The 24,886-nt window shown below is 41.1% G+C and overlaps 1 protein-coding gene across 1 annotated transcript in view; it reads left to right on the top strand.

Annotated features, from left to right (window-relative positions):
- Positions 1–24,886, top strand: part of LOC110494079 (receptor-type tyrosine-protein phosphatase gamma) — a 272,591-nt gene that overhangs the window by 180,929 nt on the left and 66,776 nt on the right. The window contains exon 4 of the mRNA XM_036950121.1: positions 1,219–1,367. Within this exon, the coding sequence (XP_036806016.1) occupies positions 1,219–1,367 (149 nt within the window). The remainder of the gene's footprint in view (positions 1–1,218; positions 1,368–24,886) is intronic.

Below are 24,886 nucleotides of genomic sequence, written 5' to 3'. Positions count from 1 at the left end.
TACACAATATTTTTCATTATGATCTAAAAGGCATAACTGATCCTAGATCAGCGCTTCACTATTTGTGAATATAGGCCCAGATGTTTCGTGACTCAGGCAAACTCAGCAGGACCTCAGATGTGAATAGGAGGAGGGTAGATATCCTGGAAAACATAAAAAATGCAGCTTCAGTGTTTAAACCACACACAGCCAAAGCCTTTACTTATGATTACGTTTCACAACTCCAACTCCTGAAGGGGGAATTCTTCAACAAGACCAGCTTTAACTAACTTTCAAAGCAAACTGCAAAGACATGTTTTGTCTCTGAAATGTGCAAGTCTTCTTGCATGAAGTCATGAACCATTGATGCTGTGGTAATTCAACTGTGTTTGATAATGTATTTAAATTTAAAATGCCCAGAGAAGGCTGTAGCAAGCAAGCTATCCCAAGCCCTTTGATGGAACACAGATATATCCTTGACTTGACAAAGTGTGTTTATTGGAGGTTGCAGGGGTTAATTGATGGCTTAAGTCTCTGGGCAAAGCTCAATTTGTCACTGTAAATGTTCAAAGCTTTCACATTCAGCTGAGGGTTTCTAGTTGAAGAATTCGACTACAGTAACAAAGCATTATGAAGCAATGGAGCCTATTTAACTCAGAATTAGCATGTCATCAGGGACCTTTAAGGCCAATGATGACAGCGCAGAAGAAGGCTCTTATGTGTCCAGCTCCCTGAGTCCCCTAGCTTCAAATAGGCTTCAGCAGAAAAATACTTTAATTTAGGAGGAAATTAAACAGGATGTACTGGTATGCACACAAGTCAAGTCAAATATAAAGTGCATGTTACATTGGTCTCGGTCATAACAGTTCTGGACAATAATCAGCATGGACAGAGGCACATTCAGAGAGAAAAGGCAAATCACAGATTAACACAAGACGTTTTCCTCAACTTATCCCTCTTACTGACTGTATCTCTTCTCTGCTTTCTTTCCTCTTCTGACCCTCTACGTTTATCTGCCTTTTAACCTCTCCTCCCCATGCCCTCTATCTAAGGGAGTGGATCTATCTATCTGTCGATCTATCTATCTATCTCTAATGAAGGCTATTGACAGCCAAGTTCTTTGAATGTTTGATTGAGGAAAAACAAAACATCAGCTTTTAACTGTGAGTGAGAGTCACACCTATTTCTCTACCAATACTGCCAATACTGACTTGTATTACTCTTTCACCCCTCTCTTAGTGGCTGTTCTGCTGAAGGATGACTATTTTGTACGGGGGGCAGGACTACCTGGACGCTTCAAGGCGGAGAAGATCGAGTTCCACTGGGGTCAGAGTAACGGATCAGCAGGGTCGGAACACAGCATCAACAGCAGGAGGTTCCCCGTGGAGGTAAGATCAGATGGGGACAGGGGTTGTAGGGGCTAGATCATGGACACAGGACTGGGGGTGTAGGGGTTAGATCATGGACACAGGACTGGGGGTGTAGGGGTTAGATCATGGACACAGGGGGTGTAGGGGTTAGATCATGGACAGAGGACAGGGGGTGTAGGGGTTAAATCATGGACACAGAGGACAGGGGGTGTATGGGTTAGATCATGGACACAGAGGACAGGGGGTGTAGGGGTTAGATCATGGACACAGAGGACAGGGGGTGTAGGGGTTAGATCATGGCCACAGAGGGTGTTGAGGTTTGAGGCTAATACACTGATCCCAAAAGAGAAGGATGCATCAGTACAGGCTCTGAACCTAGAGCACAGGAGATTACTGTAAGGAGCTACTACAGCGGGATGAGTTTAACCATGTAGGCCTCATGCTGAGTGGATCAGTGGATGAATGTAAGGTTCTTATTTGAGAGGGAGGCAGGAAGAAAGTGACAGAAAGAGAGCCGCCGATACGGTGAGAGAGCGAGACAGAGGGATACAGTGCCTGTCCTTTGCGATGCAGATAAATGCTCACTCTGATGGCAGGTGTGGGAATGTGATTAATCATTCAGACTGAGCCAGAAGTGGAGAGACACTTCCAGCATGTCAACTCAGTGAACGTTCCAGTACCTAAAGCACTTAGCGTTGTGGTACCATTCAGTCTACAATGTTGAAGCAGCAACCTGTTTTTTAATCCTAGGTACAATACATAGTAGCGAAATGGAAGGGAGTGCACTTTGTGCTTCTTTTATATCGCCTGTCTCATGGACCTGGGCATTGTTTCCAGCTAGGTTTGTCTCTCTAGCCTAGCCATGTTCTTATAAAGCCCTCCCTCTGGCAGTCAGGGACGTATTTATAAAGCTTCTCATATAAAACCGCCCTTCCTTCCTTGTCTGTCTCTGTTGCCTAGCCCTCTTATACAGCTTCCCTGCTCCCCTTTCTTCCATACAGGCATGGTATGACTTCTGATTCTGAAAGGCTGTATAATTACAATCAGTATTTTTTTTCTCCTCACATCTTTCTGTGACCAACGGACCATTAAAGGCCGCCACTAGATGGATGATTTACAGCCATTCTAATTGAAAGCTGTGATATTAGCGGTTGTGCATATGGCTGTGTTGGATAGAGCCTGCTTTTACCCGTCGTGGTGGTGATTACGGTTGTATAACTCACTTTGATATCTGTCTGTGTAGTGGGTGGTTAAGGGGGAGGAAGGAAAGGCAGCAGGAGAAAAGAAAGTGAAGATATGTATGCTGCTCCTTTCTGTTAAAATGTATAGCATACATTTACTTTATGGCTCACGTGTGACAAGGAAAAAAATAAGGCCCAGTGCAGTCAAAAATTTGATTTTCTCTGTTTTATATATATTTCCACACTAGGGTTGGAATAATATTGTGAAAATTATGAAAATGAAATATCAGCCTGTTTTGGTGGGATGGAGTTTTGGTGACATCACCAGGTGGTAAGTTAGTTAATTGACCAATAAGAAAGAGTTCCAAACCTCTATGCCAACAACAGCTAGTTTTCAGTTTTTCCCCTCCCCACTCAGACCACTCCCAGACAGTCCAAGCAACATGTGACCATTTTAATTAAAAACAATCACAGTAATGTACTTAATTGTTACCCAGAAATGATTTGATATTGAGATAAAAATGTCAGTATTGGACCTTTAAACTCAAGTGGCTTGAGTGTTGTTATATGTTATTTGTTCTCTTTTGAAATATACATAGTGTGTGTGTGTGCATGCCTGTATTGGGAAATTATGTAGAGAGAAAGTATGACAATATAAAAAAACCTGAGTGAGACTTTTTGCTGGTCCAGTACCAATCTTCATAAAACCTGACATCCTTTTGGATCATCCCCACTCATGCCTCTCTATGGCCCTGTCGCAATATACTTGTATAGTTTGACTTTACCCTCATAAACTTTACATGTATCCAATAGTTTCCATTTGCATTTGTCTTGTGTATGGGATACGCATGGTATATATCTTCCAACAAAATGCTCAGTGGTGACCTGCCATTCAGGGCAACAACAAAAAAGCCATGTGTTTTGAGCCCCACCTGTTTAGCAAAACAATAAATATATATATATATATATATATATATATATATATATATACAGTGCCTTGCGAAAGTATTCGGCCCCCTTGAACTTTGCGACCTTTTGCCACATTTCAGGCTTCAAACATAAAGATATAAAACTGTATTTTTTTGTGAAGAATAAACAACAAGTGGGACACAATCATGAAGTGGAACGACATTTATTGGATATTTCAAACTTTTTTAACAAATCAAAAACTGAAAAATTGGGCGTGCAAAATTATTCAGCCCCTTTACTTTCAGTGCAGCAAACTCTCTCCAGAAGTTCAGTGAGGATCTCTGAATGATCCAATGTTGACCTAAAGGACTAATGATGATAAATACAATCCACCTGTATGTAATCAAGTCTCCGTATAAATGCACCTGCACTCTGATAGTCTCAGAGGTCCGTTAAAAGCGCAGAGAGCATCATGAAGAACAAGGAACACACCAGGCAGGTCCGAGATACTGTTGTGAAGAAGTTTAAAGCCGGATTTGGATACAAAAAGATTTCCCAAGCTTTAAACATCCCAAGGAGCACTGTGCAAGCGATAATATTGAAATGGAAGGAGTATCAGACCACTGCAAATCTACCAAGACCTGGCCGTCCCTCTAAACTTTCAGCTCATACAAGGCGAAGACTGATCAGAGATGCAGCCAAGAGGCCCATGATCACTCTGGATGAACTGCAGAGATCTACAGCTGAGGTGGGAGACTCTGTCCATAGGACAACAATCAGTCGTATATTGCACAAATCTGGCCTTTATGGAAGAGTGGCAAGAAGAAAGCAATTTCTTAAAGATATCCATGAAAATTGTAGTTTAAAGTTTGCCACAAGCCACCTGGGAGACACACCAAACATGTGGAAGAAGGTGCTCTGGTCAGATGAAACCAAAATTGAACTTTTTGGCAACAATGCAAAACGTTATGTTTGGCGTAAAAGCAACACAGCTCATCACCCTGAACACACCATCCCCACTGTCAAACATGGTGTTGGCAGCATCATGGTTTGGGCCTGCTTTTCTTCAGCAGGGACAGGGAAGATGGTTAAAATTGATGGGAAGATGGATGGAGCCAAATACAGGACCATTGTGGAAGAAAACCTGATGGAGTCTGCAAAAGACCTGAGACTGGGACGGAGATTTGTCTTCCAACAAGACAATGATCCAAAACATAAAGCAAAATCTACAATGGAATGGTTCAAAAATAAACATATCCAGGTGTTAGAATGGCCAAGTCAAAGTCCAGACCTGAATCCAATCGAGAATCTGTGGAAAGAACTGAAAACTGCTGTTCACAAATGCTCTCCATCCAACCTCACTGAGCTCGAGCTGTTTTGCAAGGAGGAATGGGAAAAAATGTCAGTTTCTCGATGTGCAAAACTGATAGAGACATACCCCAAGCGACTTACAGCTGTAATCGCAGCAAAAGGTGGAGCTACAAAGTATTAACTTAAGGGGGCTGAATAATTTTGCACGCCCAATTTTTCAGTTTTTGATTTTGATTGATATATATATATTCCAGGGTTTTTCTTTATTTTTTTTCCAGGGTTTTTCTTTATTTTTACAATTTTCTACATTGTGGAATAATAGAGAAGACATCAAAACTATGAAATAACACACATGTAGTAACCAAAAAAGTATTAAACAAATGAAAATATATTTCATATTTGAGATTCTTCAAAGTAGCCACCCTTTGCCTTGATGACATCTTTGCACACTCTTGGCATTCCCTAAACCAGCTTCATGAGGTAGTCACCTGGAATGCATTTCAAATAACAGGTATGCCTTGTTAAAAGTACATTTGTGGAATTTCTTGTGGAATTTCTTTCTTGTGGAATTTCCACAAATGTCTTTGTGGAAACTCCGTTCCGCTAGCAGAACCCCTCGCCAACAGCCAATGAAATTGCATGGCGCCAAATACAAATCAACAGAAATCTCATAAATCAAATTTCTCGAACATACAAGTATTAGGCACCATTTTAAAGATAACATTCTCGTTAATCCAGCCACAGTGTCTGATTTCAAAAATGCTTTACAGCAAAAGCTCCACAAACGATTATGTTAGGTCACCACCAACTCACAGAAAAACTCAGCCATTTTCCAGCCAAAGAGAGGAGTCACAAAAGCACAAATAGAGATCAATTAATCACTAACCTTTTGATGATCTTCATCAGATGACACTCATAGGACTTCATGTTACACAATACATGTATGTTTTGTTTGGTAAAGTTCATATTTATATCCAAAAATCTTATTTTACATTGGCGTGTTAAGTTCAGTAGTTCCAAAACATGCAGTGATATTGCAGAGAGCCACATGAATTCACAGAAATACTCATTATAAATGTGGATGAAAATTCAAGTGTTATGCATGGAACTTTAGATACACTTCTCCTTAATGCAAACGCTGTGTCAGATTTTTTTTTTACTTTACGGAAAAAGCATAATCTGAGAACGGCGCTCAGAGCCCAAACCAGCCAGAGAAATATCCGCCATGTTGGGTAGTCAACATTAGTCATAGCATTATAAAGCATTATAAATATTCACTTACCTTTGATGATCTTCATCAGAATCCACTCCCAGGATTCGCAGTTCCACAATAAATGCTTGTTTTGTTCGAAAATGTCCATCATTAATGTCCAAATAGCTTCTTTTGTTAGGGCGTTTGGTAAACAAATCCAAAAGCGCGTTCAGGTCCAGCCGGTCGAAATGTTCAAAAAGTTATATTACAGGTCGAATAAACTTGTCAAACTAAGTATAGAATCAATCTTTAGGATGTTTTTATCATAAATGTTCAATAATGTTCCAACCGGAGAATTCCATTGTCTGTAGAAAAGCAATGGAATGAGAGATACCTCTCATGTGAAATGCGTGTGACTGAGAACGAGGCTGCTGGCAGACCCCTTAGTCAAACAGCTCCCATTCGGCCCCCCTTCACATGAGAAGCCCGAAACAACGTTCTAAAGACGTTTGACATCTAGTGGAAGCCTTAGGAAGTAATAACCCATATCCCACTGTAAATTCGATAGGGGCTGAGTTAAAAAAAACTACAAACCTCAGATTTCCCACTTCCTGTTTGGATTTCTTCTCAGGTTTTCGCCTGCCATATGAGTTCTGTTATACTCACAGACATCATTCAAACAGTTTTAGAAACTTCAGAGTGTTTACTATCCAATACTAATAATAATATGCATATATTAGCATCTGGGACTGAGTAGGAGGCAGTTCACTCTGGGGACGCTATTCATCCAAAAGTGAAAATGCTGCCTCCTATCCAAAATAAGTTAATGTGTTTGAGTCAATCAGTTGTGTTGTGACAAGGTAGGGGTGGTATACAGAAGATAGCCCTATTCGGTAAAACGTTTATATTATGGCAAGAACAGCTCAAATAAGCAAAGAGAAACAACAGTCCATCATTAATTTAAGACATGAAGGTCAGTCAATCCGGAAAATTTCAAGAAGTTTCTTCAAGTGCATTCACAAAAACCATCACATGCTATGGTGAGACTGGCTCTCATGAGCACTGCCAAAGGAAAGGACGACCCAGAGTTACCTCTGCTGTAGAGGATAAATTCATTAGAGTTAACTGCACCTCAGATTGCAGCCAAAATAAATAATTCACAGAATTCAAGTAACAGACACATTCAAGAAACTGGCGCCGACAGATAGCCAGCTCCTAAGCAACTTTGTAGTATTATTTTTTTTTGTGTTATTTCTTACATTATTAGCCCATCATTTGTGTGTGTTATTACATACAGCTGGGAAGAACTTTTGGATATTAGAGTTGTGGTAACTCACCAGCATTACCAGCATTACGACCAGGAATACGACTTTCCCGAATCGGATCCTTTCTTTGTTTCCCCCAGGGCAATTGAACTGATTCCAGAGGCTGATCCAAAACACCGCCGGTGGAGAAGAGGTATTCGTAGTGGACTTCTAGTCTGACTCAGTAGGCACGCACACCACCAACCACTTCTGAGTATATTACTCGCTAATTTTCAGTCTCTGGATAATAAAGTTGACGAGCTCAGGGCAAGGATCTCCTTCCAGAGAGACATTAGGGATTGTAACATACTTGGTTTCACGGAAACATAGCTCGGGATATACTGTCTGAGTCTGTACAGCCAGTTGGGTTCGCAGTTGATCCCCCAGACAGGAATAAATAACTCTCCGGGAAGAAGGGTGTGGGTGTATGTTTCATGATTAACTACTCATGGTGTGATTGTAATAACATACAGAAACTCAAGTCCTTTCCTAGAATACCTCACAATCAAATGCCGACCGTATTACCTCCCAAGAGAATTGTCTTCTGTTATAGTCACAGCCATGTATATTCCCCGTCAAGCCAATACCACAACGGCCCTGAAAGAACTTCACTGGACTTTATGCAAACTGGAAACCACATATCCTGAGTCCGCATTTATTGTACTTGGGGATTTCAAAAAAGCTAATTTGAGGAAAACACTACCGAAGTTCAACACAGTGACCATAGTACTCTTGCTGCTAAAACACTCAACCTTGCTACTCCAACTTCCAGGATGCCTACAAGGCCTTCCGCTGCCCTCCCTTCGGCAAATCTGATCACAACTCCATTTTGCTACTCCCTTCCTATAGAAACTCAAATAGGAAGTACCCATGCTAAGGACTATTCAACGCTGGTCTGACCAATCGGAATCCATGCTTCAAGATTGTTTTGATTACGCGGACTGGGATATGTTCCAGGTAGCCTCTGAGAATACAATTTAAGAATACACTGATACGGTGACTGAGTTTAGGAAGTGTATAGGAGATGTTGTACCCACTGTGACTATTAAAACCTACCCTAATCAGAAACTCTGGATAGATGGAAGCATTTGCGCAAAACTGAAAGCACGAGCCATGGCAAGGGCACTGGGAATATTGTTGAATACAAACAGTGTAGGTATTACCTCTGTAAGGCAATCAAACAGGCAAAACGTCAGTATAGAGACAAAGTGGAGTCACAATTCAACGGCTCCGGCACGAGACGCATGTGGCAGGATCTACAGACAATCACGGACTACAAAGGGAAAAACAGCCACGTCGCGGACACTGACGTCTTGCTTCCGGACAAGCTAAACACCTTCTTCGCCCACTTTGAGAATAACACAGTGCCACCGACGCGGCCCACTACCAAGGACTGTGGGCCCTGCTTCTCCATGGCCGACATGAGTAAGACATTTAAGCGTGTTAATCCTCGCAAGGCTGCTGGCCCAGACGGCATCTCCAGCGCATCCTCAGAGTATGCGCAGACCAGCTGGCTGGAGTATTTACAGACATATTCAATCTCTCCCTATCTCAGTCGTCTGTCCCCTCATGCATCAATATGTACACCATTGTTTTCTACAATGTAGAAAATAGTAAAAAAAAATAAGAAAAACCCTTGAATGTACACTACCGGTCAAAAGTTTTAGAACACCTACTCATTCAAGGGTTTTTCTTTATTTTTACTGTTTTCCACATTGTAGAATAATAGTGAAGCCATCAAAACTATTAGATAATACGTATGGAATCATGTAGTAACCAAAAATATGTTAAACAAATCAAAATGTATTTTATATTTGAGATTCTTCAAATAGCCACCCTTTGCTTTGATGACAGCTTTGCACACTATTGGTATTTGAGATTCTTCAAATTTGTGGATTTTTTTCCGTAATGCGTTTAAGCCTATCAGTTGTGTTATGACAAGGTAGGGGTTATACAGAAGATTGCCCTATTTGGTTCAAGACCAAGTCCATATTATGGCAAGAACAGCTCAAATAAGTAAAGAGAAACAACAGTCCTTCATAACTTTAAGACATGAAGGTCAGTCAATACGGAACATTTCAGGAACTTTGAAAGTTTCTTAAAGGGCTGTCGCAAAAAACCTGTCAAGAGCTATGATGAAACTAGCTCTCCTGAGGTCTACCACAGGAATGGAAGACCCAGAGTTACCTATGCTGCAGAGGATAAGTTCATTAGAGTTACCAGCCTCAGAAATTGCAGTCCAAATAAATGCTTCACAGAGTTCAAGTAACAGACACATCTCAATATCAACTGATCGGAGAAGACTGTGAATCAGGCCTTCATGGTTGAATTGCTGCAAAGAAACACCAATAACAGTAAGAGACTTGCTTGGGCCAAGAAACATGAGCAATGGACATTAGACCGATGGAAATCTGTCCTTTGGTCTGGAGTCCAAATTGGAGATTTTTGGTTCCAACCGCTGTCTTTTTGAGACGCAGTGTGGGTGAACGGATGATCTCCACATGTGTATTTCTCACCATAAAGCATGGAGGAAGAGGTGTTATGGTGTGTGGGTGCTTTGCTGGTGACAGTATCTGTGATTTATTTCAAGCAGCACAACAGTTTTCAGCTGTGCTAACATAATTGCAAATGGGTTTTCTAATGATCAATTAGCCTTTTAAAATGATAAACCTGGATTAGCTAACACAATGTGCCATTGGAACACAGGAGTGATGGTTGCTTATAATGTACACCTATGTAGATATTCCATGAAAAATCAGTGTTTCCAGCTACAATTTCAAAAACAAGGAAAATTCTATGTGACCCCAAACTTTTGAAAAGTGAAGGATATGTTTTATATATAAATGTTTTGACTGTTTGCATGTTATTTTGGCATTAATACCTGTCACATATCAGTTTGCAAACATATATTTTTTTTTTGAGTTAATGAATTTGCATGTCTCTTTTTTGCTTTCTTGAGTAAGGTAGCTCCCAAATGCAGTTGTTTCAGCCTAGCTCACTGCTTTCTGTGGTGGTGGGACAGCCAGCAGAAAATACGGAGCGTAAGGGTTGGTAATGTTCTCTAGTTGCGCCATGATTGGCTCAGTGTTCTGTCACTCACAGGGAGTGCTTGAAAATTCTAGCCCCTTGGGTTCTGCCATTTACCTTAGAAGTGCCCATCCAAGAAGGCTCAAGGTCATTACCCACAGATAAAATTACATAAAATCACATTATATCTATCATAGATTTGATTGGACTAATCATGTCAACATCATACTTTCAAAATCTTAGCTAGCAAGCTGGACAAGCAGTCATCATCATAAATCAAGTCAAGAATCTACTGGCAAATCCTTTTCAATCCTTCTCATATGAAGATAAATTATAGATACAACGGTGCTCATCGGCCATTGGACATAAACATTACACAACAAGTTGGAAACCGGAAATTCAACAATGAATGGTTTGGAAGGAATCAGTGGCTAAATACAATCATTGCAAAGCAATCACTAGCCTGCTATTCACTGGAGAGGGTGTGTTGTCGAAGTCTGGGTTTAAGGGTCTTACAAACATAAAAGGATAAACATTCACATGCAACACCATGGGCCAGGAAAAGTTGAATACATTGGCCATGCTCTCAATCCAGCATGACTTCTGCCACGTTCAAAACAAATACAAACCCAAAACTGTGATATTTCGCAAAAACTCGTCCCTCTGTGGAAAAAGTTTGAAAAGTGTGGTGTAGATCTTTGAGTCCTTCTATTTTCTCATCACCTTAGTCACCGGATATCACACATACCCTGTGGTATCCCGGGAGGTTTACCCCGAGGGTTGGCGACAGATGGGAGGTATGAGCCGCGACGTTGGCTCCCTCTTTTGGAAGTACACAGGGTGGGCACCTGGACGCTGTTGACCCCAAGTAGAGGTAATTAGGGGAGAGTGCCAACCAGCCGTGCAGGCCACATGAAGGGAACATTGTGGCACACCGCAAGTAAGATAAAGAGAGAGGCAAGGAGTGAGCCTACAGAGAGGAACGAAGCTCCCGGAGGCACGGAGCCAAATATAAGAAGGACCGAGCCAACCCAAAGTTATTTTGTTATGTTTATTTTGTTGCCTAGTAAAGTTGTTTTTTTCTGACTAGAACCTCCCTACCTCTGTGTACATCTCCGCACGCTCAACCCAACACCCCACAGTTTATCACATATGGTGGAGAATGTGGGCAACTCAGTAGCTTTGGGTGCCATGGGGTCGAGCGTACAGAGATTACCATGGAGGAACTGGTTGCTCAATTTATCCTCAGCCAGCAGAAGCAACAGGCTCTCCAGGAGCTAGCGCTGGAGGAGCAGCGCCAACAAAACCTCATACTGGTAGCGGAGGGAGCCCAGCTTAAGGGTGATATGGCACAGGAGTCTAGCCCAAATCAGTTCCTGGTCAAGCTAATAGAGAAGTAAGATGTGGAGATGTATTTGTGTACCTTTGAGAGGATGGCCCTAAGTGGGCCAGCCTTTTGGCACCCTACCTCTCCGGGAAGGCCCAGAATGCTTACTTCAACTTGAACACAGACCAGGCAGCGAATTGTTAGGGACTCAAACGTGAGATCCTGAGCCGGTAAGGATTCAGCCTTACACTCATGCACTACTGGTCCAAGACTGGGCCTCTGACTCCACCATCTCCCACCGCTCTCAGATGAGCGACCTGATGCGCCTTACCAACGGCTGGCTACTGACCAACGTACCGTCCCTCTCTATAATCATTAAGGTCGTCTTGGATCGGTACCTTCGGGCCCTCCCCTCCGAAATGAAGGCGGCGGCGAGCATGCAGATCAACCAGAGCCTGGAGGAATTGCTGACCGCTGTGGAAATCCACCAGAACACCCAGGACCTGCTGAAAGGGTCCCGGGCCGAGAAAGTGGATGCAGAGAGGGTGAAGGAAAAGTCTCTTTGTCCATCTCTGCACGCCCAACCCGAACCCCTAGATATAGCCTAGTAGTAGGTCTTACTCCTGTCTATCACTTGAGAACAGAACTTCAGACAGTTATCTTGTTTATTGTTATTTTTCTCAGAAAAGGGGCTGCTGTTCGCATGTCCTCCATCTTATCAAGTGTGTTTACTCACCGGCTTCCCTCTGAGCTAAAGACTGGTGGAGTCTCCCCAACACAATGTCAGAGGAAAACCCAAATTAATAGAATGGCTTTGGAGGAAATGGAGTGAGTGTGCGATTCATTCCACTGTTGTGCCCCATTGGACACGGAACAAAGAAAGAAAGAACCCAGCTAAAATTAAGCCTAAACAAACAGTATGTTTGATTGTTAGAGCTCTGAAGGGGTCTCGTGGGCCTGGGTGATTGCGTATGTGCTACACAGCTTCTGCCTCTGTATCTTGTACTTCACAATGCAAAAACCCAGAAGATACAGTTGTGTATGAGGATTTAACTTCAGACTCACTCACTTCAAAGTCTGTACTCAATGTACTTTAGCTATGTTCTATCTGGGCAGAGCGGGCGGATAACTTTGAAGTGAGTGTATTTTCAGACTGAGTTCAATCAGTGTCTTATTGGAAGGATAAACGGATCGGAAAGGGAAGGGTGGATGACCTCTCATCCTCTCTGTGTGTGTGACTTCCTCCATAAGTTGTACTGTTCGCATGGAGCACTTAGCCCAGATGGGGCTGGCTGGGGTTCAGGCAGCAGGGATTGAGATGCAGTAAGTGACACCATAGGGAAATGACCCCTGACCTCAGAGATTGGCACACAGAGAGGCAGTGAGGAAGTGCAATAGCAGTGTAATAAAGAGGAGTGAACTACCTGCGGAATTGTCACTACCTGCGGAACCATGACTATGTACACGCACCTACTCAAACTCGTGCCAACACACACACGCTTGCACGCACTCGTGCATGCACACACACACACACACACACACACACACACACACACACACACACACACACACAATTCACTGAACTGAATTCAGTAGGAAAGCATCACTTGTTCCTAGAACTGTTACAAAGCCACAAGACTTCTGTTACTCTCTATGAAGCACTGAATGTACATTTTATTTAAAAAATTATCCAGTCTAAAAGCTTTGGGTCATTTAGTGTTTAGTGCATATATGTAATTAAATGGAAAATGTTTGAGAATGGCTAGAGTGGTTGAATCGAGTCTAACAGTGGGGAACCGTGAAAGCCTTCTAGATTTGTAAGACATTTTTTTTGTTTTTATGAAATTGTCTATTTCATATTTTTTATATTTTTTTATGAAATTCTGATTTCATCTCTTCAGTTTGTGTTGGAAAGAGAAGGGTAATACTTAAGAAAATCTGGATTTTTCTTTGGCGGTCTCTGGGTAGTTGTCCCACGCTAGTACGTATATGTGCTATAGTAGTGTGACAATGGTGACAGTGGTAGTGAGCGTAGGTTGACGCATAATGTATAGTTCTTGTAAAATTCATATCTATAGGCTACATTGAGATTTCTTTCATTATATTTTATCTGCCGTTATTAAGCCTAAGCTTTAGGGCCTAACTGTACTCGTGCCAAATACACACCAATTGCCAAACGCTTTTGGGAACTTGGGCAGAAAAGGTTAACGTCGATCCACTGGAGCAAAAAGGACAATGTCACCCACGTGTAAGACAGCGTATTCCAGTTCCTGCCAATATCCAGCAGCTTCGCACAGCCATTAAAGAGGAATGGGACAACATTCCACAGTCAGCAATCAACAGCCTGATCAACTCTATGCTAAGGAGATGTGCCCCACTGCATGAGGCAAAGCGTGGTCTCACCAGATACTGATTGGTTTTCTGATCCACTCCCGAACCTTTTTTCCTAAGGTATTTGCAGTGGCGATTTTAGCATGTACATTTTAGTGGGGGGAAAAAGTGGTGTGCATGCCAGCAAAGCCTCTACACAATGCAACACTAAACAATACATTAATTGCACTATAACAGTGACAAATGGTGCCCACAAACGGCCTACATAAAGCTGTCCTGTAACGGTCGTCGTATGAAGAAGGTGTGGACCAAAGCGCAGCGTGGTACGAGTTCATGATTTTTATTTGACTGAACACTAAAACACAAAACAACAACGTGAATAAACTGAACCGAAACAGTCCTGTAAGGTGCAGAAAACACTAAACAGAAAATAACTACCCACAAAACTCAGGTGGGAAAAGGCTACCTAAGTATGGTTCTCAATCGGAGACAACAATAGACAGCTGCCTCTGATTGAGAACCACACCCTGCCAAACAACAAAGAAAAAGAACATAGAATGCCCACCCTAGTCACACCCTGGCCTAACCAAAATAGAGAATAAAAGCCTCTATGGCCAGGGTGTGACATGTCCCAACAGCAGTCACAACATTTTACCACTGCTACACCTGGCTATCAGTGGAGCCTTGTCTGACAACTAAACAGTTATGTCTCATTTACTGACTTTAAAAAAACATGTCTATTTATGGCTGACTTACTTAAACAAATGTGGTTTCTACTGACAATTGAGATGTACAAACTATGGCATAAGGGGGTGACAAGCAGATGAGAGACTATACGTAATTTCGATTTAAGACATTAATGAGCGAGCTAGGACGGATGTAGTCAATATAACAATTTGTTTAGCACTTTTTTAATATACATTGACAGAATTTAGAACATGGGCCGTTCTTACAGTGTTCTCCCTGTATACCAAGTCAGAACCGTAGGATAAATAAAGGAGGGATATAAGCAGACAATGAAACCTCTTACTATATTAGATGATGACATTTTCAATAATATGTTATAGGTTACATGTGTCAGAACAGTAACGTTAGGTGAAATTGAGGTGAAAATAGACTAAATTATTCGGGTGAGGCACATGGGCTGCTATCATCTTACTTCACAACATTCACGTAGTATTACTTTCTTAGTTACAGTATACATATCTCCCTGGCATATTACATAATTTATGCAGCAGCATACAACACTTTTTTGGACTTGCCTTGTTGTGCTGTGCTCACTTGAACAGGAAGTTGGCACGGCAGTCCTTCCAGGGCAAATTTTGTCATCAAAGTCTGGCATTCTCTGGATTTGGATTCTCTGGATTCAAAACAACTGGGATCTCGGGGAAAAAACAAGGTAAAATCATGATGACGTCATTGATCTTCAGGTCTAGAAAGAGGTCGGATTTACAATTCCGAGTTGGATGACTGTTCAAAACGTATCTTCCCAGTCGGAGCTCGTTTATTCCCAATTTCCCAGTTGTCTTGAACTCACTGAAGTCAAGTTTTCGCAGTTCCCGAGTTAACTTGTTTTGAGCGCGGCACAAATCATGCTTCATTGACAGCATGGCCAATGGTGAATGTTTGTCATTTTAAACTTAGAAAATAGCCCCTGAATTCCAGATTTGGGGCCACACAGCCACTCCACTGAATAGCAAGCTAGTGATTGCTTTGCAATGCTTGCAGTTAGCCACTGTCACTGATTCCTTCCAAACCACTCATTGTTGAATTTGCGATTTCAACTTGTGTAATGTTTATATCCTATGGCCGATGAGCATGGCCGATGATCAATGCGGTTTATCTATAATTTCTCTTCATTATTTATCTTCATATGACAAGGATTAAAAAGGATTAGCCAGTAGATTATCGACTTCATTCATGATGATGACTGCTAGCTAAGATTTTGAAAGTATGATGTTGACCTTATCAGTCCAATCAAAGCTACTGTACATATAATGTGATTTGATGTCATTTTTTTCTGTGCCCAATGACCTTGAGCCTTCTTGGACAGCTACTTCTAATGTAACTCTATGGCAGCAAGGCGGGACTGAGAGTAGTTATGTAGAGCACCTCAAGATAGGAACGTATCGGCAAGTTAGACTAAATATTAGCACTACACAATCTGGTGGGTGATAACCTTCAATCTGGATAATAACACAAACCAAATCTTAAAACTAGAGACATTTATTGACAAGTATTACGATAACAAGCAACACCCAAACATGACGGAGAGTAAGACAGGGGAACCGATTTCAAAACGAAAACGTGACTCTTCTACAGACACAGACAATTTAATATTTTCACCACCGGGAATGGTAAAGGTCAAAACTGATCTGTTAAAATCAATAAATAACAAACTGGGTATACTTTAATTAGTCAGTAAGGATATAAAAGAGTTGAAGGCAAGCCTCGAGATGAGTGATGAAAAAGCTGCGACATTGGAGAAGGAAACACACAAGCTAAAAGGGACTGTCAATAAGATTGAAACCGAAGTGAATGAACTTAAAAAGGAGAACTCCATTCTGAGAGAAGCATTACTTGACATACAGACTAGATCCATGAGAGAGAATCTGGTATTTACAGGTATCCAAGAGAAATATGAAGTTCCTGAATCTGTAGTTAGAGAGTTCCTCCTTACAGAGCTTCAGATTCCACGTGAACCTATCGATAAAATCCAACTCGAACGTGTACACCACTTCGGACAGAGAGGGCAAAGGTATGACCGCCCAATCGTTGCCAAATTTGCTTCCTTTAAAGATAAAATAATGGTTAAAAGCCTGGGTAAAAGACTTGCTGGGACCAAAATTGGCATGAATGACCAGTTCCTGAAGGAAATTGCAGAACGGCGTAAAGTTCTGTATCCTATTTTAAAGGAAAATAGATTAAAAGGGAAACGAGTAGCTCTCTTCGTCGATAAACTACAGTGCCTTGCAAAAGTATTCGGCCCCCTTGAACTTTGCGACCTTTTGCCACATTTCAGGCTTCAAACATAAAGATATAAAACTGTATTTTTTTGTGAAGAATCAACAACAAGTGGGACACAATCATGAAGTGGAACGACATTTATTGGATATTTCAAACTTTTTTAACAAATCAAAAACTGAAAAATTGGGCGTGCAAAATTATTCAGCCCCCTTAAGTTAATACTTTGTAGCGCCACCTTTTGCTGCGATTACAGCTGTAAGTCGCTTGGGGTATGTCTCTATCAGTTTTGCACATCGAGAGACTGAAATTTTTTCCCATTCCTCCTTGCAAAACAGCTCGAGCTCAGTGAGGTTGGATGGAGAGCATTTGTGAACAGCAGTTTTCAGTTCTTTCCACAGATTCTCGATTGGATTCAGGTCTGGACTGACTTGGCCATTCTAACACCTGGATATGTTTATTTTTGAACAATTCCATTGTAGATTTTGCTTTATGTTTTGGATCATTGTCTTGTTGGAAGACAAATCTCTGTCCCAGTCTCAGGTCTTTTGCAGACTCCATCAGGTTTTCTTCCAGAATGGTCCTGTATTTGGCTCCATCCATCTTCCCATCAATTTTAACCATCTTCCCTGTCCCTGCTGAAGAAAAGCAGGCCCAAACCATGATGCTGCCACCACCATGTTTGACAGTGGGGATGGTGTGTTCAGCTTTGTTGCTTTTACGCCAAACATAACGTTTTGCATTGTTGCCAAAAAGTTCAATTTTGGATTTATCTGACCAGAGCACCTTCTTCCACATGTTTGGTGTGTCTCCCAGGTGGCTTGTGGCAAACTTTAAACAACACTTTTCATGGATATCTTTAAGAAATGGCTTTCTTCTTGCCACTCTTCCATAAAGGCCAGATTTGTGCAATATACGACTGATTGTTGTCCTATGGACAGAGTCTCCCACCTCAGCTGTAGATCTCTGCAGTTCATCCAGAGTGATCATGGGCCTCTTGGCTGCATCTCTGATCAGTCTTCTCCTTGTATGAGCTGAAAGTTTAGAGGGACGGCCAGGTCTTGGTAGATTTGCAGTGGTCTGATACTCCTTCCATTTCAATATTATCGCTTGCACAGTGCTTCTTGGGATGTTTAAAGCTTGGGAAATCTTTTTGTATCCAAATCCAGCTTTAAACTTCTTCACAACAGTATCTCGGACCTGCCTGGTGTGTTCCTTGTTCTTCATGATGCTCTCTGCGCTTTTAACAGACCTCTGAGACTATCACAGTGCAGGTGCATTTATACAAAGACTTGATTACACACAGGTGGATTGTATTTATCATCATTAGTCATTTAGGTCAACATTGGATCATTCAGAGATCCTCACTGAACTTCTGGAGAGAGTTTGCTGCACTGAAAGTAAAGGTGCTGAATAATTTTGCAAGCCCAATTTTTCAGTTTTCGATTTGTTAAAAAAGTTTGAAATATCCAATAAATGTCGTTCCACTTCATGATTGTGTCCCACTTGTTGTTGATTCTTCACAAAAAAATACAGTTTTATATTTTTATGTTTGAAGCCTGAAATGTGGCAAAAGGTCGCAAAGTTCAAGGGGGCCGAATACTTTTGCAAGACACTGTATATCTTGATAACCAGTTCAAAGACTATTCCATGGTTATTTAAAATTATAAAGTTCTTATAGACGAGGAAAATAATGAAACACAATTCTAGCCCGGTTATGGATTGTAACAATACAGTAAAAAATATAGCTTTTCTAAATATCTTCAAACATAACTAATTGGAACACACAAGCACTTATTCAACATGGTGAATATAAAAACAGAAGGCACAGTATGTGTGGATGGTGTGGTGTGTGTTTATTTTTTACATTTTTGTTTTTGTTATGTTTGGGAAAGTGTGGCATTGGGTGAGAAATGAAATGGTTGCATATCCCACAACCAATGTATTGCTGTGAGCGGGGTGTGAGAGAGCTTTCAATGTTGTTCAGATGATGGATATACTTTTTATAATGAATTATATGTCTTATTTTATTAATTAATTGTCCTATCATGATGGAACTGTTTTAAAATAAATTATATATTTCATTTATTTATTGTCCTATCATGGGGAACTAAATTTTTAAAATAAATTATATATCTAATTTATTTATTTATGATCCTATATTGATGGAACGGTCCACAACCCTATACTCTAGACACCCACCTGAAATACCCAGATACTCAGGAGAAGTCCCTAACTGTTTTATGGGCCTGCTGTAAGCGGTCTGTATGCAGCCAAAATGCAGTCCACAACCCTATACTCTAGACACCCACCTGAAAGACCCAGATACTCAGGAGAAGTACCTAACTGTTTTATGGGCCTGCTGTAAGTGGTCTGTATGCAGCCAAAATGCAGTCAGAGACCTAGCGCAGCACTGCCCCCTCAAGATTCTGAGCCTGATTGGCAGGGTTGGTCCTTCACAGCCAAAGCCCCCTAAAGGGAGAGCATACTATACAAGGAAATTCTCAAAGTTGCTAATGAGAACCTTGATGACCTTGTACCTAGCCGGTGGGGATTCCGGTGGGTGCCCTCACCCAGGCAGTGGCAGTGCTGGCAACACTAGTTTCAGTAACCCATGGGGAGGGGGTCACACTCGGACATTCAGAGAGGGGGTATATTATTGTGGCCCTGGTGGCACAAAATCAAAAGTCTGACTGCATGGAGATGCTTGGGAATATGGTCATTACAGGGGACCGTGTTGTGGGTGTCTCAGGGAAAAGGTGTACATTTGACCTCAATCATCTAGGACTTGACAATGGTTAATACAATCTATCCATTTCTGCCCATTTGTTTGCACAGTCTTGCAGGCCTTCTCATACAGCTGCAACGGTATATGCATTTGTAAATCAAGACCTTTCTTGAGTTGGGCTCTGGGATGGTGCAACTCTTGAGAATGTGAACCTATGGTCATGTGGGTTGGTAAAGGGTTGAGTGTGTACGAGTGTGTGGGTGTATGTGTGTATCCCACAACTGTTGCGAAGGAGTAAATGATGTTAGGGACAATAGAGGAGGATACACAACAATTGTTTGCTAATATATTAATTGCTTGAAATAATGTAATTTTGGTAATGGCGAGACTAGTGAGCGGTAAAATCCTTTTCATAAATTGCTTAGAAACAGGATTCTTAAAGCATATATATATATCTTTTTTTATGGCTATGTATAATACAAATCAAGGTGAGGGCAATGGAAATGCATTTGGCAGTTGATCTACTTCTGTTCTGTAAATGGCACTGTGTGCTCTTTTCGAAGGATCAACTCTTTATCAATACCTCTATGGACAAGAAAGGAAATCATTGATATATTGGAATTAGTGGATATATGGAGACTTAAATACCCTGACCTAGTGAGATATACATGGCGGAGGCTTAATCAAGAAAGTCGCCTTGACTACTTTCTTATGCAATTTCTCTCTGGCACCAAAAGTTTAAAAAGTGTTGATAGATGACAGAATACGGTCGGATCATCACATAATTGGCATATATATTACTTTTACAGAATTTCCACGTGGACAAGGGTATTGGAAATTTAATCAAAGCCTACTAGATGATAAATTGTTTAGAACTAGGACAGAATAATTTATTACTGACTATTTCAGATATAACATCGGTATAGCAGATCCCCTTATTTTATGAGACAGTCTACACACAAGACCCCATAATGACAGAGAAACATGTTTTTGACATTTGCAAATGTATTGAAAATAACTTAAATATCACATGTACTTACAGTACCAGTCAAAAGTTTGGACACCTACAGTACTCATTCCAGGGTTTTTCTATATTTTTATTATTTACTTCATTGTAGAATAATAATGAAGACATCAAAACTATGAATGAACACATATGGAATCATGTAAGATTCTTCAAAGTAGCCACTTTTTGCCTTGATGACAGCTTTGCATACTCTTGGCGTTCTCTCAACTAGCTTCATGAGGTAGTCACCTGGAATCCATTTCAATTAACAGGTGTGCCTTGTTAATTTGTGGAATTTATTTTCTAAATGCGTTTGAGCCAGTCAGTTGTGTTGTGACATTGGCAAAAGTCCATATTATGGCACAAATAGCTCAAATAAGCAATGAACCACAGTCCATCATTACTTTAAAACATGAAGGTCAGTCAATCCGTAGCATTTTAAGAACTTTGAAAGTTTCTTCAAGTGTAGTCGCAAAAACCATCAATTGCTATGATGAAACTGTGTCTTGTGAGGACCGCCACAGGAAAGGAAGACCCAGAGTTACATCTGCTGCATAGGATAAGTTCATTAGAGTTAACTGCACCTCAGATTGAAGCCCAAATAAATGCTGCACAGAGTTCAAGTAACAGACACGTGTCAACATCATCTGTTCAGAGGCCACTGCGTGAATCAGGCCTTCATGGTTGAATTGCTGCGAAGAAACGAATACTAAAGGACACCAATAATAAGAAGGTACTTCCTTGAGCCAAGAAACACAGGCAATGGACATTAGACCGGTTTAAATCTGTCCTTTGGTCTGATGAGTGCAAATTTGAATTTTTTGGGTTCCAACAGCTGTGCCTTTGTGAGATGCAGAGTAGGTGAACGGATTACCTCCGCATGTGTGGTTCCCACCGTGAAGCATGGAGGAGGTGGTGTGATGATGTGGGGGTGCTTTGCTGCTGACACTGTTGGTAATTTATTTCGAATTCAAGGCACACTTAACCGGCCTGGCTACCACAGCATTATGCAGCGATACACCATCTCATCTGGTTTGCGCTTAGTGGGGTCAGATGACCTGGCCTCCACTATCACCCGATCTCCACCCAATTGAGGTGGTTTGGGATGAGTTGGACCGCAGCGTGAAGGAAAAGCAGCCACCAAGTGCTCAGCGTATGTGGAACTTCTTCAAGACTATTGGAAAAGCATTCCTCATAAAGCTGGTTGAGATAATGCCAAGAGTGTGTAAATCGGTCATCCAGGCTCTGTCGCAGCCAGCCGCGACCGGGAGGCTCATGGGGCGGCGCACAATTGGCACAGCGTCATCCGGGTTAGTGAATGGTTTGGCCGGCAGGGATGTCATAGTCCCATCATGCACTAGCGACACCTGTGGCGGGCTGGGCACAGTGCACGCTGACACGGTCACCAGGTGTACTGTGTTTCCTCCAACACATTGGTGCGGCTGGCTTACAGGTTAAGTGGGCATTGTGTTAAGAAGCAGTGCGCTTGGTTCGGTTGTGTTTTTCGGAGGATGCACGGCTCTCAACCTTCGCCTCTCCCGCCTCTCCACTTCTCCAAGTCCGTACGGTAGTTTCAGCGATGAGACAAGACTGTAACTACCAATTGGATACCATGAAATTCGGGAGAAAAAGGGGTAAAAAACAAAAAAGGCTGTCATAAAGGGTGGCTACTTTGAAGAATCTAAAATATATTTAGATTTTTTGTAAACCCTTTTTGGTTTACCTCATGGTTCAATATGTGTTATTTCATAGTTTTGATGTTTTCACTATAATGTAGAAAATAGTAAAAATAAATAAAAACTCTTGAATGAGTAGGTGTATCCAAATTTTGGACTGGTACTTCAGGTACGGTGGTTCCTCCTTTAAAGGTTGCGAGCTTGCACCGCGGGACTTAGAGGTATCAGCGTCACAGATTCATTGCTCCAGACCACGACAAGGGGGAGTTAGAGCACTCATTATGCATTTGGGTTCCAAGGTTTTTATATGACCAATCATATAGAGTGGTTCCAATGACGAATTTTGACACAAGCCACCCGTCCCTGTTTGAAGATGGCTGACAAAATATACAATTGAGAGGAATATGTTGGTTAATGTAGAGACAAATGTTTGTGCATATTTTTTTGTTAAGAAGTGAATTTATGAAAATCACTATTTAGCAAGTTATCAGACTAGCTAACATTAGCCAGCTAGCTAGTGTTGCTTCTGTCCCTCTCCTCGCCCATACCTGGGCTTGAACCAGGGACCCTCTGCACACATCAACAACAGCCACCCTCGTAGCATCGTTACCTATCGCAGAGCAAGGGGAACAACTTCTCCAAGGTCTCAGAGCGAGTGACGTCACCGATTGAAAAGCTATTAGCGCGCACCCCACTAACTAGCTAGCCATTTCACACTGGTTACACCCGACTTGAAAAAAACAAAAATATACACAGTGAGATATTTGGTGAAATAGACCGGCATGCCTCTCCATAGGAAAACAATGGGGGTACCTCAGCGTTCCAAGGGCAACAAGTATTTTGTGGGTAGCATTTGATGACAACCGAGCTACCTGCCCAGGCTTACATAATTAGAGAGAGGAGATTCTCATGATTAAAATGGCCTACGACTTGAAAAAATATAAATACACGAAATAGACAGACATGCCTATATTTCCCCCATAGGAAACAATGGGAAGAAAGCAGAGTTTTATTATTGTTGTTGTGTAAGAGGGACAAGGTAGGGAGCCTGTTTGTCTGCCATATTTTAAAGATACAAATTGTCTGAAAATAATTGTCATTAAAGTAAAAATATACCAGTTTCATTTGAGGACAAACATGTTGACAGCTGCGCCATATAGGTTGCAAAATAAATGGGAAGAGATTTTCGATATACTGATTCCATGGCACATGGTTTATGAACTGATACAAAAAACAACACTTGATTCAACACTTCGAGTTTTCCAATTAAAATTATTATACAAAATTCTTGCCACCTACAGAATGGTGTGTGTATATATGGGACAAACAACAATCTCAGCTCTGTAGATTTTGCTGCTAAGAGACAGAATCACTAGATCATTTATTCTGGTATTACCTCTATGTAACTTGTTTCTGGTCACAGGTTCAGGAATGGTTTAAAAAAGTCACAACATTCACTTAAAATTAACCTTACAAATAGCAGTGTTGGGCGATTTTGGAAAGCCATAGTCACTCAATAAATAATATAATACTTGTAGGAAGGGTTTTCATCTTTCGCTCACAATCTGTGGATACTATACATTCAGAAAGGTTCAAAATGTATGTAAAACATCACAGTGCAATTGAAAAATATATGGCACATGGAAACCAAAAGAGGGTGGTCTATGGTGATACTGTAGGTGGGATGGGCTGAGAGTGGCTGAGGGGTGGTATTGAACCGTATGTATTATTGTTATGTAATTGCTGTATATAACGGTACCATATATGCAAAATGTGTATTTATAATGTATATGTAGCAGAAAAGCTCTAAAATATATATTACAAAATATTTTAAAAAAGATCTGTCCTAAGAAGTGGTGGATGGGTTAATAATTAATAATAAAAATAAAAAACAATTGTTGATTGAGAGCCTTCCTGTTGGTTGTTTGATCAATTAGGACTGTTAAGTTCCCAAATGTAAGATGATTCCTGTGGTATTTACATGTTTGCAGAAAACTATTCAGATGTAACGTTATTTTATGGCTTTTGCGACTGCTTTGATAATAATCTATATTTGTTGCTGTTGCCTGTAAACACACAGTTCAGTTCAAAGTGAATGGCACAGGCCCATATGTGGTAATGGCCTATTTTCATATAGGCCTACTGCAGCTCTGATTGGTTATGGTTCACCGGTCTGTGTAGAGTCCGGGCCTGGACAAGACTGAAACATTTTGATTCGTTTTGATTTACTGCAGTGTCTATTAATTGCTCAAAAGCACAGTCTCTTTTCCACTCTGCTATTGAATTTTCACAAATATCAGACTATACGTCATTCCCAAATATTGTGAAAAATGTGAGACGTGAGCTCTCTTGTTAGATAATTTAACAAATAAATGTAATATTCTTGTATATAATCAGATTTTAACAATATTTAATGGTGTTAAAACACTCAGTTCCTCTTTAAGTCTAAATTGGTCTTATTCACTTTCAGTGCTCAGCTACATCTAATCTTCTAATTACAGCCACCCTTTTCTGAAGAGCCTATGCTTGCTTTGAAATGTGAACAACAAGGTCTCATTAACATTGCATGTATTTCTTTCAA

Source organism: Oncorhynchus mykiss, chromosome 17 (genome assembly GCF_013265735.2).
Source record: "Oncorhynchus mykiss isolate Arlee chromosome 17, USDA_OmykA_1.1, whole genome shotgun sequence".
Lineage (NCBI taxonomy): Eukaryota > Metazoa > Chordata > Actinopteri > Salmoniformes > Salmonidae > Oncorhynchus > Oncorhynchus mykiss.
This window is presented reverse-complemented; position numbering and strand designations above follow the sequence as displayed.